Source organism: Elephantulus edwardii, unplaced genomic scaffold, assembly GCF_000299155.1.
Source record: "Elephantulus edwardii isolate Elephantulus edwardi_28Jun2011 unplaced genomic scaffold, EleEdw1.0 scaffold00022, whole genome shotgun sequence".
Classification (NCBI taxonomy): Eukaryota; Metazoa; Chordata; class Mammalia; order Macroscelidea; family Macroscelididae; genus Elephantulus; species Elephantulus edwardii.
The window spans coordinates 25,579,647-25,596,209 of NW_006399772.1; the positions used below are offsets into that span (position 1 = coordinate 25,579,647).

At 41.5% G+C, this 16,563-nt stretch overlaps 1 protein-coding gene across 1 annotated transcript in view; it reads right to left on the minus strand.

Annotated features, from left to right (window-relative positions):
• Positions 1-749: 749 nt before the first annotated feature.
• Positions 750-16,563, minus strand: part of TSPAN12 (tetraspanin 12) — a 91,714-nt gene continuing 75,900 nt past the window's right edge. Inside the window, exon 7 of the mRNA XM_006882670.1 lies at positions 750-1,055. Coding sequence (XP_006882732.1) covers positions 750-1,055 — 306 coding nt within the window. The remainder of the gene's footprint in view (positions 1,056-16,563) is intronic.

The window sequence follows — 16,563 nt, forward strand, 5'->3', positions numbered from 1 at the left end:
TGAATTGTACAGACATCACACAGACTCTAATATACACATAGATCCCTGATCAGTTTAAGACAATGTGTTAGTGTCTCTTTCAAGTGGTAGTAGTATTTTAGTAACCAACAACCAACAAATATCACATTTAAGTAGTTGCCAACTCTTCTTTTTTCTTAAGCATAAAATATTTACCTTCAAAAGAACATATCACTAAATAATAAAGGTCATTAGTACTGTCCAACTAGTTTCGTCAGCAGTTAATTGGTACTTACACATCAACAAACCATGGAAGTCAACCAAACATCATTGTAGCTCTAATCACTCCACAGCACTTTCTGCTTTCTTAAATACAGAAATACCATCAGAGAGAAAAACCACCAGCCGAGGTGATCTCAAAGCATAACTGTATTCTATAAAAATCTTACATGAGCGATAAAGTGAGTATTAGCTCTTAGATTGTGTTGTTGTTGTTGTTGTTAAGTGCCATCGAGTCGCAGGGGACTCATAGCGACCCTATGAAGGGGAGCCCTCAATGCTACCCTTAGATTATAAAGGGTTTTCACTGTACAACCAGGTGATGACTTATAATACAAAACTTCTTCCTCTTCATTTTAAAGGGTAGACAACTACATGCCGAAGCATTCTTAAATATAAATGGCAACATTTGCAACATTTATATTTCTACACATTTCTGAAGCAGAGAAGTGTGTGCTTAAAAACTCACAAGTCCAACTGAACAATTTTACGATTCCTTTCTTTGATGTTCTCTATAATTCTTCCATTTCAAAGTGTGTATTAAAGCTGTTGGCCATCGATGTATGTTCAAAGAACCTCGACAGGCTGGGTTTTAACAGCTCTACTGAGTGACAGGACAAGTGCTGAGAGGTGTCATTCTTCAAGGACATCATTTGGTCTGGCCCAGGCTCCCTTCGGTCATAGTACAGTGCCCAGAGCAGCGTAATAGTGAGAATCATCGCCAGGATTTGTGTCACTCCAATGGAGATTCCCAGAAACCTCAGCACCTGCAGCTGTTTGGTTCCTCTCAAAAAGGAATACATTTTCTTCCCACAACCCTGCAAAAGAAATAACATGGTTAATATTACCATGGGTGCATTACATAAGGCCCAAATCAGTGAAAATAACCAATCTGTATCAGTTCATGGAATCAAGCCATGTGATTCATAATGGCAGTGATTCCTAATGAGGAAAGACTGTATGATAAGTTGGAGGTTAAGATAGGTATGTGTCTCTGAAAACCTTGCCCACATGATTATGGGTAGATTCTTTCATGTAGCACAAAGGATACACATCTGGCTTCTAATGAACAAATCAGCAGTTCAAATCCACCAGCTGTTCTGTGGAAGAAAAGGCCTGGTGAACTGGTCCTATAAAGACCTGCAGTTGAGGAGACCATCTGAGGCAGTTCTACTGGTCCCAGAGAACGTCTCTGAGTTAGAATGGATTCTAAAACATCAGTCCTAGGTCTTCCTCACCACTATGAAACCAAACATCTAGACAAGATTCCTGTGGCGTTACGGTTACTGTACTCAACTGCAAATCAAACTGTCAACCGGTCTAATCTACCCTCGGACACACAGAGGAAACATCTATCATTCCACTGCTGAGAAATTAGCCATTGAAAACCCTATACAGTATAATTACTTAAATGTAAGAGTTCATTTACTTATTAGAATATTCCTTTCCTTGATGACACGGTATTTCCCCAGTCACTGTGCAAAGTCTTTTTAGAAACCGCTCCAGCGTTCATGGTCCTTCTGCATCCTCTGTAGTAAAGTGATTCTGTTGGAGCCCAAGTTTTCTGCTTATTTTGCACCAGTTTCTCTAATAATTGTAAAGAAGGTTTATACTTTTCAGTGTAACTGTGCTGTTGAAAAGCAAGACACTGTGTTCTTACAATTTATTGTACTATATGCAATCTGCTTCTGTTATGTGAATTCAAAGAGGAAACAGAAATACTAGGGTTCAAAATGGAATTGCATTTATCAAGGATCTTTTACTCAGAATAGCAAAGAACGGCATTACATTCATTTACTTTTCTCAAAACAGAATAACCCTGAGGTGATTTAACCTGAAGACGGTTTCTGCCTAAACACAGTTAACTTAATCCTAGGTTAAATGGAGCTCTGATGGTGTACTGTGTTATGGACTGGGCTGCTAAGTGAAAGGGAAATAGTTTGAATCTACCATTAACTCCATGAGAGAAAAATAGGCTGTCTCCATCTGCAGAGTTTTGGTGTTTTGGGGAGCTCACGGTTTTGGTTTTTTGGGTTTGTTTGTTTGTTTGTTTAACTTTATGTGAATAACTTCAAATAATTCCAAAGGCTAACCTACTTTATTTTCTGTGTTATTAAGATGCTAATGCTGAGTGATACATCTCAGCAAAAAAGGACAAATACTGCATAGTGCCACTGTTGTAAAACGAGACTGATATCAGGGTTGGAGGGAGACTGGGAAAGATGGGATAAATTATGTACACTGCATTTAAACATATGAGGGAGAGAACTTCTTAAAAGGGATATATGATTAAGTATTATTGTTATGATAGGAGTCCAGAATGAAGGCTGCACAGTGGAGTGGACTTAGGGGGAGGGATTGTAGAACAATGAAATAATTTTTCTTTTACTTTTCAAAGAGAAGAGCGAACTGAGGGGGAGGTGTGGACAGGGAGAAATGTGCAACAATGAATGAATGGTAATCCAAAATATCTAAATTTTCAATAAAAATAATAATAAAAATTTTTAAAAATCTAGAAAAAAAAAGATGCTGGTTAGTTATTATCCATGAATAATACCACTACCTCTACTTAAACACAAGCACTCATCGCCACATTTCCGGGAACCTATTTAAGGACGTGTCACAGGATTCCTCATTTCACTTGTGGAAATTAGACACTTGGAAATTATGCTCTGATCTGTTTCCAAAAACAGGTTTCTAAAATTGGGAGCACATCCATGGCTTCTCTGTATTCAATGTTCTCGGGCCACATCAAAGTCTTTTCAATGTGCTTATGAGATAAAGTAAAAATAAAATCTAACTGCCAGTAATTCCAGTATTGACATGTCCATAATTTTTGTAATTGATTTGTGTAGTAAATAGGACTGTTTAGTTGGAAATTGTTGAGTTCATCATCAGTATTATCTGTAGGCCTGTTCCTTCTAGAACTGAAGAACTGAAGATGGACAGCAGGCTCAGGAGTTCATAGGGTGTCAACCAGCCTGAGCCACAGCCCCCCACTGATAGTATTGCTCTGCAGGAAATAAGGGCGTCCATATACACGTAAAGGAACAGCCAGCAGTAAAAGTTACTGGAGGATATATTATTCTGTTAAGAATAGCTTTAACGAAACAGGTGCATGGAAAATGCAAAAGGAAAACCCTTATAATTATTTCTAAATAGACGGCCCAAAGCCACTGCTGTGAAATTGATACTGACCTAGATATTAATTAAATATAAAATCATATATTGCTAATTGCTTTATTTTCTTAAATAAATATCTTAGGGAGCTCTGGTGGCTAAGTGGCAAGAAGCTGCACTGCAATCCTAGAGATATGTGGTTCAAATCCACCGGATGCTCTACTGGAGAAGGAGGGGCAATCTCCTCCTGTACTAGTCAGATCCGGTTTGATGGTACACACAAAAGTAATACTACTACTACTACTAATAGTAAATAAAAAATTTAAAACAAATAAATGACTGTTATTGCTGTCATTGTTATTATTAGATACCATTCATCAAAGTCTGTATGTAGTATGTGTCCAGTGTTATGATGGGTTTCTTACGCAGTGCCTTAATTTACCATTCTGTCACTACCCTGAGATGCTGTTGCTGGACCACATGTCGTGCTGGCAGATGGCAGAGGAGAACGGACCCAGCAGGTTTCCGAGGCTCTATCTTTTTTGAGGCAGATCAACTGGTCTTTCTCCCAGGGACGTGACCTATCAATCTCTGCTGCCAGCAGCCAAGGGCTTACCTGTCTGCACCACAAGAGCAAGTAACTAGTATCAATCTATAAGAATACTGACCTTCACAAGTGGAAAAAGCCTGTAAACGCTCAACCCATATTTTTTTCCATGAATAACACACATCTTAAAATTGTAGTATTTAGTTAATGTCTGTTGCTGTTTTGCACTGTTAAGTCAGAACCAGCCCATAGCTGACCCTCCAGCAGGTTTTCAGAGGCAGTTAATAACACAGGAGGAGACTGCCAATCCTTCTCCCTAAGAGTGGCTGGAGGCCTCGAACTGCTTGCCTTCAGGATTGCAGCACAGCTTCTTGCTACTAGGGCATCAGAGATCCCTATTTATTTATTTAGTTAATAGGCTTTCGTATCATTAATATCACATGCAAGCAAGATTCTGCTGAAGATTATCCAAAAATGACTGGAGCACCACATCAACAGAGAACTGCCAGATGTGCAGGCTGGTTTTAGAAGAGGTTGTTGTACTAGGATTATTGTAGATAATGTTAGATGGATCTTGGTAGAAAGCAAAGAGCACCAGAAGAATGTCTATCTGTGCTTCATTAACTGTGCAAAGACTTTTGACTGTGTGGATCACAACAAGCTGTGGCTGACTCTGAGAAGAACGTGAATCCAAGAGCATTTGATTGTGCTAATGCAAAACCTACACTTGGACAAAGAGGCAGTCATCAGAACAGAACAAGGAGACACTGCATAGTTCAAAATCAAAAAGGGAGTCCATCAGGGATGTATTCTGTCTCTATACCTTTTCAATATGTATGCAGAACAGATCATCCGGGATGCTGGGCTGTACGAGGAGGAATGTGGCATTAGGATTGGTGGAAGATTCATCAACAACCTGAGCTACGCAGATGACACAACGCTGCTTGCTGAAACTGAGGAGGACCTGAAGTGCTTGCTGGAAAAGGTCAAGGACTGCACCATTCAATATGGATTGAAGCTCAACATTAAGAAAACAAAGATTCTCACCACTGGGCCAATTGGCAGCATCAGTATGAATGGTGAAAAGATTGAGATAGTTAACAGTTTTACTTTACTTGGCTCCACAGTCAACACTCTTGGTACCAGCAGCCAGGAAATCAAGAGACAAATTGCATTGGGAAAGTCAGCTGTGAGGGACCCCTCAAGAATACTGAAGAGCAACAATGTCAGGCTGGAGACTAAGGTGTTCCTTATCTGGGCTATAGTCTTCACAATTGAATGCTATGCATCAGAGAGCTGGACAGTGACTAGGGATGACAGAAAGAGAATTGATGCCTTTGAGCTGTGGTGCTGGAGAAGAGTGTTGAGTATACTATGGACTTCTGGAAGAACAAACAGATTTGTCCTGGAGAGGGGGAAGCGGGCTGCTTCTTGGAGGCAAGAATTCTGAAGCTTCATCTGACATATTTTAAACACCTTACAAGGAGGGACCAGTCCTTTGAGAGGGACATCAAGCTTGGGAGGGTGGAGGGACAGCGCAGGAGAGGAAGACCCTCAATGAGATGGATCGATTAAGTGATTGGGGTAATGGGAGTTAAGTGTGTCAGAGACAATAAGGTTGGTACAGGATAGAGCAGCATTTAGGGCTCTTATGCATAATGTTGCTATGACTCACAAAGAGACTCGACGGCACATAACAACAACAACAACAACAACAAGGTTTTAATATAAAATTAACTGAGCTGAGTCACTCACTAGCTCAATGATATGTGACAAGTCACTTTATGTGACAAGTCACTTTTATACGTCTCTTTTCTCATATGCAAAACAGAGATAATAATATTGTACTTTTTCAGAATAATGCTTTAATGAGAAATGATGTGAATGAAATAATGTCTATAGCAATCAATAACAACAACAATGTCTGTAAAATTATCCACAGAGCTATATAAATGTGTATCTTATAAAAATCCTTCATATACTTTTTTAATCAATGTGCTGGAGTTTTCAGCTCTTAGTGGTATTACATTGCATGCAGGGACTATCCTAAGAAAAATCTAGATATGATCATTTATTTGACTTTCCAATAGGCCTATAAAGTGAGTTATTCTCCTCTTTCACATGAGCAAAACACAAAGAAGTCAGAAACTTGCCCCAAAAGGGAACACTGCAGGTTTAAAATTGGGAAAGGGGAAAGGTGAGTGTCAGGGTTGTCTCCCTTCTCTATATCTATTTAATCTGTATGCTGAGCAAATTATTCGAGAAGCTGGACTCTATGAAGAAAAATGCAGAATTGGGATAGGAGAATGACTCATTAATAACCTTTATTATGTGGCTGACACAACCTTGCTTGCCAAAAGTAGAGAGCACTGAAGCACTTGCTTCAAAAGGTTAAGCTTTATAACCTTCAATATGGATTGCATCTCAATGTCAAACAAACCAAAAATCCTCACCACTGGCCCAACAGGATGGGGAAATGACTGAGACTATCAATGACTTCATCCTACTTGGATCTGCAATCAACACACCTGGGACCAGGAGTCCGGAAATCAGGAGATGTGTTGCACTGAGGAAGTCTGTAGTCAGGGCCTCTCTAAATTATTGAGGAGTAATGATGTCAGTTTGAGAACTTAGGTGTACCTGATTCAGGCTATTTTCAGTAACTTGCTATGTATCTGAGACTGGACAAGGAATAAGGACGACAGAAGTACTGATGTCTTTGGACTGTGGTGATGGAGAGGAGTGCTGAAGATCCCAAAGACTGACAAAACACAGACACATCTTAGAGGTGGTGCAGGCAGAGTGTCCCCTGGAGACAAAGCTGACGACATCTGTCTCACATACTTTGGGAATGTTGCTAGGAGAGGTTATTCTGTGGAGCTGGACATCATGTTTGGGTAGGTGGAGGGTCAGTGACAGAAAGGAAGACCCTCAACCCGGTGGGTTGACGTGGTGACTGAGACAATGGGCTTGAGCATGTCAGAGATTGTGAGGATGACACACGACGGGACAGTGTTCAGATCGGTTGCTCACTAGGTTATTCTAAGTCAGACTCAATTCAACAGCAACCAACAACAACAAAAGTACGATCTCAGGCTTAATCCTGGAGAGTGCACCAACAACTTCTGAAACATGCAGCTTCACCAGATGTAGCAGTCTGTATTATGCACATGACACAATTTTGGTTGCAGAAACTGCACAAGACTTGAAAGCACTTCGGAGACTACAACCTTCAATGCAGGTTACGTCTCAACCTCAAGAAAACAAAAATTCTCACCACTAGTCCTAAAGGAAATATCAGGATAAATGGAGAAAATACTGGAGTTGTAAAGGATTTTCTTTTACATGGATCCACGGTTAATAACCATGGTGGAGCAGTCAAGGAATCAAAAGATGGGTTGCACGAGGACAATCTGGTGAGAAGGAGCTCTCAAAAATCCTAAGGAACAAGGTTTAAAGATAGAAGTTTAATCCTTGACAATATCAATCAGAGTGATACTCTGGTTCGAAAGGCATGTTCCCACAAACAACATTTATCCTATGGACCAAGTGGAAGGTGCATTTGGAAATGTAAGGACTAATAATTTACACAGGCATCATCATTGAATGCACATCAAATGAAGGCCGGTGGGAAGATATGACCACCCAAATAGATGATGCAATGTCTGCAGCCAAACACAGAACTCTGGGAGCGGCACACTTAACAGAGAAAAGGAAATGCTATTTTATAAAAAGAGAAGAATGGAACCATGCATTCTAGAAGTCAGGGGAGGAGAACTTACCAATAGGATATGAACACAGCAGATAGAAACAGACCTTAATGCAATAAAGGTCTCCCTTGCTCTCTCCCCACCGGCCAGGACTAAAGACACCAGAAACAATTTGGGAGAATTACTGTTGTTAGGTTCTGTAGTGTCAACTCTGACTCCGAGTGAATAGGGAAGGAGAGTGAAGCCTTGCCCTATCCTAAACCCCCCTCCCAATCTATTGCTGCAATCACCTTGTCAATCCTTAACATCGGAAGCCTTCCTCTCCTCTTCAGACCCTCCGCCTTTCCCCTCGTGGTATTTTCTTCCAAGGACTGGTCCCTCCAACACACCCAACGTATGTGAGGCAGAGTTTCACCATCCTTGCCTCCAAGAAGCACCCTCTAAGACTACACTTCCTCCAAGACAGAGTTGTCTGTTCTTTTGGCAGTTACTGGAATACTCCGTCCTCTCCTCTACCATCACAATTCAAAGGCATTGCTTCTTCTTTTGTCATTTTTACTCACAGTCCAACTTTGGCAAGCATGTAAAGCAACTGAAAAGATCATGACCTGGATCAAGGACACCTTCATCTTTAAACTGTCATCCTTGTCCTCTAGCGTTTTAGATCTTCTTGACAGTATAGTTGGCTACTGTGATACATCATCTCATGTCTTCACTGTTGCTTCCTTCCCTGGATGGTGAGGAAGACAGGTAGTAAAATGCCGAAGCTGCCTCATCCTGCTGGGTACTGGATGAACCAGCACCGCTACTTAGGTCTCGGACCAGCTGGTCCATAAAAGGGAAAGAAGCTTTCACCATATTAAACCTATTGTATTTTGGGTCTGGTGGAATAATCTGGAGGGAGTTGTACTGCTAATGAACCACCTCTTTGGTGGTTCAAATTTCCCAGTGGCTCTGAGGAAAAAAAATGGGCAATGTCTTTCAGTGCAATTAACAGCTTTGGAAACCTGGATGGGCGGCTCTGAGTGAGCTCTGACTCGATGGCAATGAGGTTTTGCCTGCCTTGATTAATCCGTGCATACTCTGCGTCTCCAGCTCCCTCATGCTGCCTCCTGGGCTTCTGCAAACACAGAATACCTGGCAGACATTCACATTAGCATTTCCAAAAGAAAGCTAGTGAAACTCAGCTTCCACCTGCAAGAAATCACTTTTTTTTCATCCACCCAAGGTCCAAACCCAAGACCTGTCTAGCCTCCCTGCAGCTTCCCGGTCTCCTGCTGCCCACAATCAATTCATCACCTCATCCTGTCACTTCACGTCTTCATTAGCTTGTACATCCCTTTCCTCGCTCCATCCTCAGGGCTCATCCCGCAATCACAGCCCTTATAATCACTCCTATGAACGACCTGTAACTATTCATTTCCTTGCTTTGTGACTGGATCTCCACTTCTGTCCCCCACCTTGATTTAAACTCCCCAATAGCAGCAGAAGGCTTTTAAAACCCAAATCTCCAACCGTTACTTTGTAAGCCACTTGCTCAAGTCAAAATGTTATAATGACTTCCTTAGCAGCAGATTCTCAGGGTAAAATCTGCAAGTCTCCATTTAAGAACGCACAAGAGGAGAAGTTGTTTGAATAGTGAATAAGGAACAGGAACCTCACAATTGACGCCTGATGTTCAGACAGGGGGTCAGAGAGAAGGATTCCTTTGTGTACCTGCAGCACCACTGACAGCAGAGTGCACGGCCTGACGGGATCAAACAAAGAGTGCTGATAAAAGCACACTTCCCACCCCCCAAGTCTAAAGTGGTTCTGCAGAGCTTTGAAAGATAAAACAGGTGTCACCCAAGTCAGACGCACCTGATCTGCCAGCAGTGGGTGAGGAGATAATGAAGCAAGCAGGCGGCTTTGACTTGACAGAAGAGAACCCTGTGGCCGTGACTTCTTGGGGACACTCCCTCTAAACCACCATTGCGCCTGAACATTGCAAGTCCTTAGTAATCTAGGCAGGAGGCTCTGTTCCTGTCCATCTGAAGGCTGACTTCCATTATTAAGAAATCAGAACCCTGCATCTACTCTGCCCTAGACCTGCCATTCGTTATAAGGCCTCCTGTTTTGGAGTACGTTTGCCTTTTTATCTGGCAGCTACTCGGACTCCACTACAATAGTCAGATGCCGACGCAGGACAGACCAGGGCTTCACACTGCAGGTCTCACCCTGTCGACATCCTCTCTGTCACTCTGGGTATGCTGTCGTTTCCACGTCTAATGTTGCATTATTGCTTCTCTGGATGCCCCTTTCAGGCTCACACTACCCAAATATGTTCCCTCCCCAGATAGCACCTGTTGTTGTTGTTGTTGTTAAGTGCTGTCAAGTCGGAGGCGACTCCTAGAGACTCTATGAACGAAAGTCCTGGACAACCTGTATAAATTTCGTCCTTTCTCCAGGTTTATAGGGTTTCCAGAGGCAAGTTACTTCAGAAGTAGATGCCGCTCCTGCTGCCAAGCTTGTTTTAATCACTGAGCTCCACCAAACACCGTCCACCAAGGGTAACCATTCTCGCATTTGACACATCAGTGCCACAGTGTTCAGCTTCACAGCAACCAAGAGTTCATCCTTTAAGAATGCTCACAGGCTCCAGAAACTCCAATAAGCTTCTATGGGTCTGAGGTGCTGCCCTGCATATCGCGATGGGAAATAGCAATAAAAAGTCACATTCTTTAGTTCACCACCACCTGTCTGTCAGTCTGTGAATGGTGGTGGCTTGATTGTTCCTGTGATGCCAGAAGCTCTGCCGCTAGTGTTTCAAATAGCAACAGGATCACCCAGAGAACATGGGTCACTGTGGAGCTTCTTGACCGGAACAAAGCTGCCACAGTCTACTTCTCAATATCAGCCAATGAAAATTCCATGAACCACAGGAGAATATTACCAGATATAAGGCTGGAAGATGAGTGCCCTTGGATGGAAAGTATCCCGAATAGACAGTGGGAGCAATGGACGTGAGCTTACCAATGATCTGAAAGATAGTGCAGGGCCTGGTATTTGTTCTGTTCTAGTGCACATGGGTTGGCATGTGTCAGAGCCACCAGCACCTCTGTGGGAGAACGGTGGGCAATCTTCTCTTGTGGGGAAACCCACAGAGGGTCAGCTATGAGTCAGTTGCAACTCAATGGCAATGATCCTGTATTATGGTGGAAGTGGTTAATGCTCCTGGATGCCAAACTAGAAAGGGAATTGTTCAAGTGTCCTCAGAGATGCTTCAAAAGAAACATCTAGAAATAATTACAAAAAACCAGCTACTCTAAGACTTGTGTGGCAAGTTCTACTCTGACATACAATGAAATTGCCATAAGCCAGAATTAATTTGAAAACACCTGGGTTTCCTTCTTTAAATCTCTAGATGCTTCCTGAATTAGTGTTAAGAATCTACACTGCAATCCGAAAGACACACAGCCGGAATCCATCAGCTGCTCCCTGGGGGAAGGATGGGCAGTCTCCGTCCAGGCGATTACTGCCTCTGGAAGCCTGCTGGAGGGTCAGCTATGCGGCGGTTATGACTTAACTATGCACAACAACCACAATAAATGTCTATCACTGGAGATACATTTTCAATTACAACCACAATAAATGTCTATCACTGGAGATGCATTTTCAATTACTTTAATTCATTAATTCTGGAGTTGGTCCATTTGAAGTAGACCTTCTTGGAGTCTGTTTACTTGCAATTAGTTTTTAGAAGCAGCATGCAGAGAAGCTGGCTGACAAACCTGAGTCCCTGGAAGGAGATGTTTAGACTTCATTCCTCATCTGAGAAAGTGGGGCCTGAGCACATTTTTCCACCATCGTGGTGAGTCACACTTCCAGACACAGAACCTCAGAAAGAGCTGGTGGATACAATGCATCCCACATATTAAAAAAATCAGGGGCCATTCCTTCGGGCAAGACTGCTGTCAGCAACCTCTCCAAAACACTGCAAAGCAATGTTGTCTGTTCGAAGACTAAGGTGCACCTGATTCAGGTCATGATATTTTCACTCACTTGCTTCTGAGAGCTGGACAACAAATGAGGATGACAGACAAAGAATTTATGCCTTTGAGCTGTGATGTTGGAGAAGAATACTAACTATCCTATGATCTTTCAAAAGACCAAACAGATATGTCTTGGAAAAGGTGCAACCAGAGTGACCCCTGGAAGCAATGATGGCAAAACATCATCTTTCATGCTCTGGACATACGACTGGGAGAGGCTATTCCTCGGAAAGGAATATCATGCTTTCAAGAGCAGAGGGTCAGCAAAGGAGAGAAGACCTTCAGTGATGCAGATTGACAGGGTGACTGCAGCAAGGGGCTCAAGTGCATCAGAGACAAGGACGGTATAGGATAAAACAGAATTCAGATCTGTTGTTCATATGGTTGCTATGAGTTGTACTTGACACAAAGATACCCAACAACAACACAGCCAGTGAGAAAAGGAAGAGATGCATTCTAGAACGTAAAACATTTTGCCAACTTAAACTCTGCATTTGTTGCTTTTTTGGAACGTAAACATCTTCTGCATCATTCAGAGAGTGCAAAGAGTGCGATTACAGAGACAATTCCAAAACAGAGTAAACCAGCAGGAAGCCAGTAATTGTTGGCCCAGGTCCCAAGGGGAGGGGGGGCTTTTGCACTTAGTTTCTCAGGCCAGAATATCTCTCCCTAGATGTGTGAGTCATTTTGTGCAAAGTCTCAGCTTAAATGTCACCTCCTGTATTAGTTAGGGTACTCCAGGGAAACAGTCCTCATAGGAGATGTGCTATTATTCTAGGGCATTGGCTCATGTCGCTGCGGGGACTGGCATGATGGAAATTTCTAAGGCAGAGCATCAGGCTGAAAAGTCAGGCAGGGATTTCTGTTGCCGTCTTGATTCTGAAGTCTGCAGGCAAAGCTGGTGAGTAGAAACCTCAGCAGGCGTTGACGCTATAATCCAAAAGCAAAATTTCATTTGGTCTGAGAAATCTCATTTTGTGCTTAACGTCTTCTACCTGACGGAAATAAACTCAAAGGAGGGTCAGCTGTGAAGTTAGTTCCCACTCCACAGCAATGAATTTGGATTGATACTCATTAGAAAGGATTAGAAATGAGACTGGATTGATCCTCATTAGAAAGGGCTAGAGATGTATTACACTGAGAAGATTTTTAATCGGGGACCTCTCTAAATTATTGAGGAGCAATGACGCCAATCTGAGGACTAACGTGTGCCTGATTCGGGCCATAGTCCTTTCAGTCACTTGCTATCCATCTGAGAGCTGGGCAATGACTACCGGTGATAGAAGAATTCATGCCTATGAACTGTGGTGTGAGAGAAGAGTCAAAAGAACAAACAGATCTTGGAGAAGATGCAGCCACAGTGCTCCTTGGAATCAAAGATGATACAGCATCATCTCACATACTTTGGGCTTGTTGCTAGGAGACGTTATTCCTTGGAGAGGGACATCATACTTTTGAAAGTGGAAGGACTGCCCAGGAAGTGAAGCTCCCCCAATCAGGTGGATAGACACAGTGACTACAGCAATGGGCTTGACCATGCTGGAGACTCTGAGGATGGACCATGAGAGGACAGGCTTCAGATCTGTTGTTCTTAGGGTCACTATGAATTGTACTCAATGGCACCCAACAACAACAACAAATAACAATCTCCTTTAGGAGATAACCCTTAAGGGTCACATATCCTTTAGACATTCTGGTGGTGTAGTGGTTAGAAGCTGCACAGTCCCACAGGCACATGGTTCAAATCCACCAGATGGTCCCCAGGAGAAGGATGGGCAATCTCCTCCCGTGTGATTAAATGCCTCTGAAAATCCGCTAGAGGGTCAGTTTTGAGTTGGTTCCAACTAGGCAATGTATAACAACAACAGCAACAAAACAATCTCCTTTCAGTAAGTTAGCCCATCTCCCCAAAACACTTTCACAGCAACACGTAGATTGATGTCTGAATAAATGATTGGGTTAGCCATGTTAGCACATAAAGTTAATCAACAGACTCCCTAAACAAGGTTATTCCTAAGCATCCTTCGCTCTTCCTAACCATCCTTTCTTATGTAATTCCTCTTCCAATAAAGCCATGTGCCACCACATCACCCTGTGCAGTCTTCAATGTGCTTGTGTTTTTCAGCATGGCTTGTTTTCTGTTTTCTTGTTGTCTGTATTCTTTAATGGATCTTCAGTGACAGGAGAAGAAAGATTTTGTCTCCAACACTTCCCCCTCTCTCCCGAGCATTTAGAATAGTGCCTTGAAGCCAGCAGGCACTCAACAAATATTTTGAATCAATGAATGTGATGAGGCCAAATTGATGGTTAGAGATATTTTCATCTGAAAGTTTTAAACCTATACTTTAATACAAGCATATATCTTATTATGGATATTTTGAGGAGATGTGTGTCAAAACTTGATAGTATCTCGGATGGGAATGTTTATAAAACGTGCAATTGTTGCTCTAGGTCTGTTCTGTCATTTTTCACAAGTTTAAGAATGTGTCCTAAAATATTATCGGGCCAGGAACCGTGTAGGCCACCAAATGGTAGAGAATGATTTATTTCCTTGATTGCAGAGCCCTAAAGAAAGATTGCAAAAAGAAGGCCAGTTCTTATCTCTGAGCTTAAAGAATATGAAAGATAAAAGGGACCTTGAAGTCCATCTCGTCCAGATTCATTTTTAATTTTAAAAAATCCATTGTACACTGCCAATGACATGGTTATCTGACCTTGACTTTCATATTTTTAGTGAAGAGACACTCAGAATTGTACAAGATAACCTGTCTCACAATTGGACAGATTTTGATGAGCAAGGTCTTCCTTCTATTGATTCTAAGGTTCCTCCCTGTAACTTCTGGTCTTTGGAGCAACAACGAAGTAGTCTCATTCCTGTGCTGAATTATGAACTTTCAAATGCTTCAAGACATCTAAACAATGCCCCTTTCGTTTCCTTTCTCTCAGAATAAATACCCCAAATACCTACAGCTATTTCTCATTTGTCTCTCCGAGAATGCTCATCTTCCTAGGAGATGATCTCTGGGCACGGTCCAATTAGGAAACATGCACTCCAGGGCAAAGTGGAATTCAATTTTATTTTTAATTATGACTTTAATTGTACATGTCCCATGAAACCCTTCAATGTTCCACTTTTGTAAGTCAACTATGCATATAATTACACATTGTAACGTTAGCAATACCAGCAACTATTATTGCTTTGGTAAAATGAACCCCATCTTGCCAGAAGTCTGTATGTAAAGAACATCTTAGAACTGACAATGACAGTTTGCAATGGAAGGTCTTCTGAAGAAAATACAAACCATTTTTAACATCATTTGGCCTATCAATTTTCTTATGCACAATAGTGTGGCTTCTTTCTACTTTCTAATGTGTGGGGCAGAAATGACAAGAACAAAGATCTTAAAGCATTCGATTCTAAGTGTCTTTGGTTAATGAGAAATAGCCTCTCACAATTCCTTGTCAGTTTTAGAACCGAGTCATAGCTGACCCTCCAGTGGTTTTTCAGAAGCTGTAAATCACATGGGAGGAGACTATTCATAAGTGACTTAATGGCAAATAACAACAAAACCACCTCTGCGTTGACAGCACAACTGCTTACCCATTAGGCCACAAGAGCTCCCTATAAGCTAAGAAGAAATTGCGTTTACACAAGAAAGTTATGTTCAGCATTTAACTGAACAATTTTTCAAATAAAGGATAGTAAAATTAGGAAAGTGACAAATGCAAACTGGATTCAGATGAGGCTGGAGAACAAGGAGTATTGATGCAGATCTTAGATGGATCTTGGCTAAAAGGAGAGAATACGAAAAAGAGGTTTATCTGTTTAACATTGACTATTCAAAGTAATTAGACTGTGATCATAGCACATTACAGATAACATTGCAAAAAAAGAAAACATGGGAATTCCACAACACTTAATTGTGCAAATGAGGAACCTGTACATGAATTGCAATGCAATGGTTCACACAAACAAAAGACTGCCACTTGATTAAAAACCAGGAAAGGTGTGCATCGGGGTTACATCTTTTCACCATATCTACTCAGTCTGTATGTTAGGCAAATAATTTGACAGATTGGACTATCCAGAAGAATGTGGCATTAGTATTGGATTGGCATTAGGATTCGGATAAATAACAACCTGCAATATGCAGTTGAAATAACTTGGCTTACTGAGAGTAAAAGAGGACATGAAGCTCAAATACGACATCCTTCAGTATGGATACTACCTTACAAAAATAGAAATAAAAAAATTCTCATAACTGTATCAATAAGCAACATCATGAAAACGGAAGAAAAGTGTGAAGTTGCCAAGGATTTCAATTTTACTCACACAAAAAAATCAATGCTCATGGAAGCAGCAGTCAAGAAATCAAATGACACAATTCATTTGGCAAATCTGCTTCAAAAAAAATCTCTTTAAAACATTAAAAAGGCAAAAATATGATCAAAGCAGAATCCACAGTGTCTGTGGAGACACTGTGGCAAGGGAGCTACCAAAGCTCCTTTGATAATGCACTTGGTCAGTGGGGGAAAAAATCCTCCGCGTGCTGGACCAACACAGTGGCTCAGAACCAGGAAACGTTTCACTCTGTTCTACACTGGGTCACTAGAAGTCAGAACTGACTCAGCAGTGACTAATAACAGTAAAGAAAAGTGAGACTAAAGAAGCTTTGTTCATTTTTGGGAGAATCTAAAAATTGGTTCCTGTTTGAAAAAAAAATCAATTTCTTAAAACCATTTCTTCAGAGAAAAAGACATACTTTTTCCTCGATGTACTGGTTAGATAGGACTGGGCAAATAAGAAATTGACTAAAAAAAGGCATTTGACTGTGTGGATCATAACAAACTGTGGCTGACTCTGAGAAGAATGGGAATCCCAGAACATTTAATTGTGCTAATGCGAAACCTATACTTG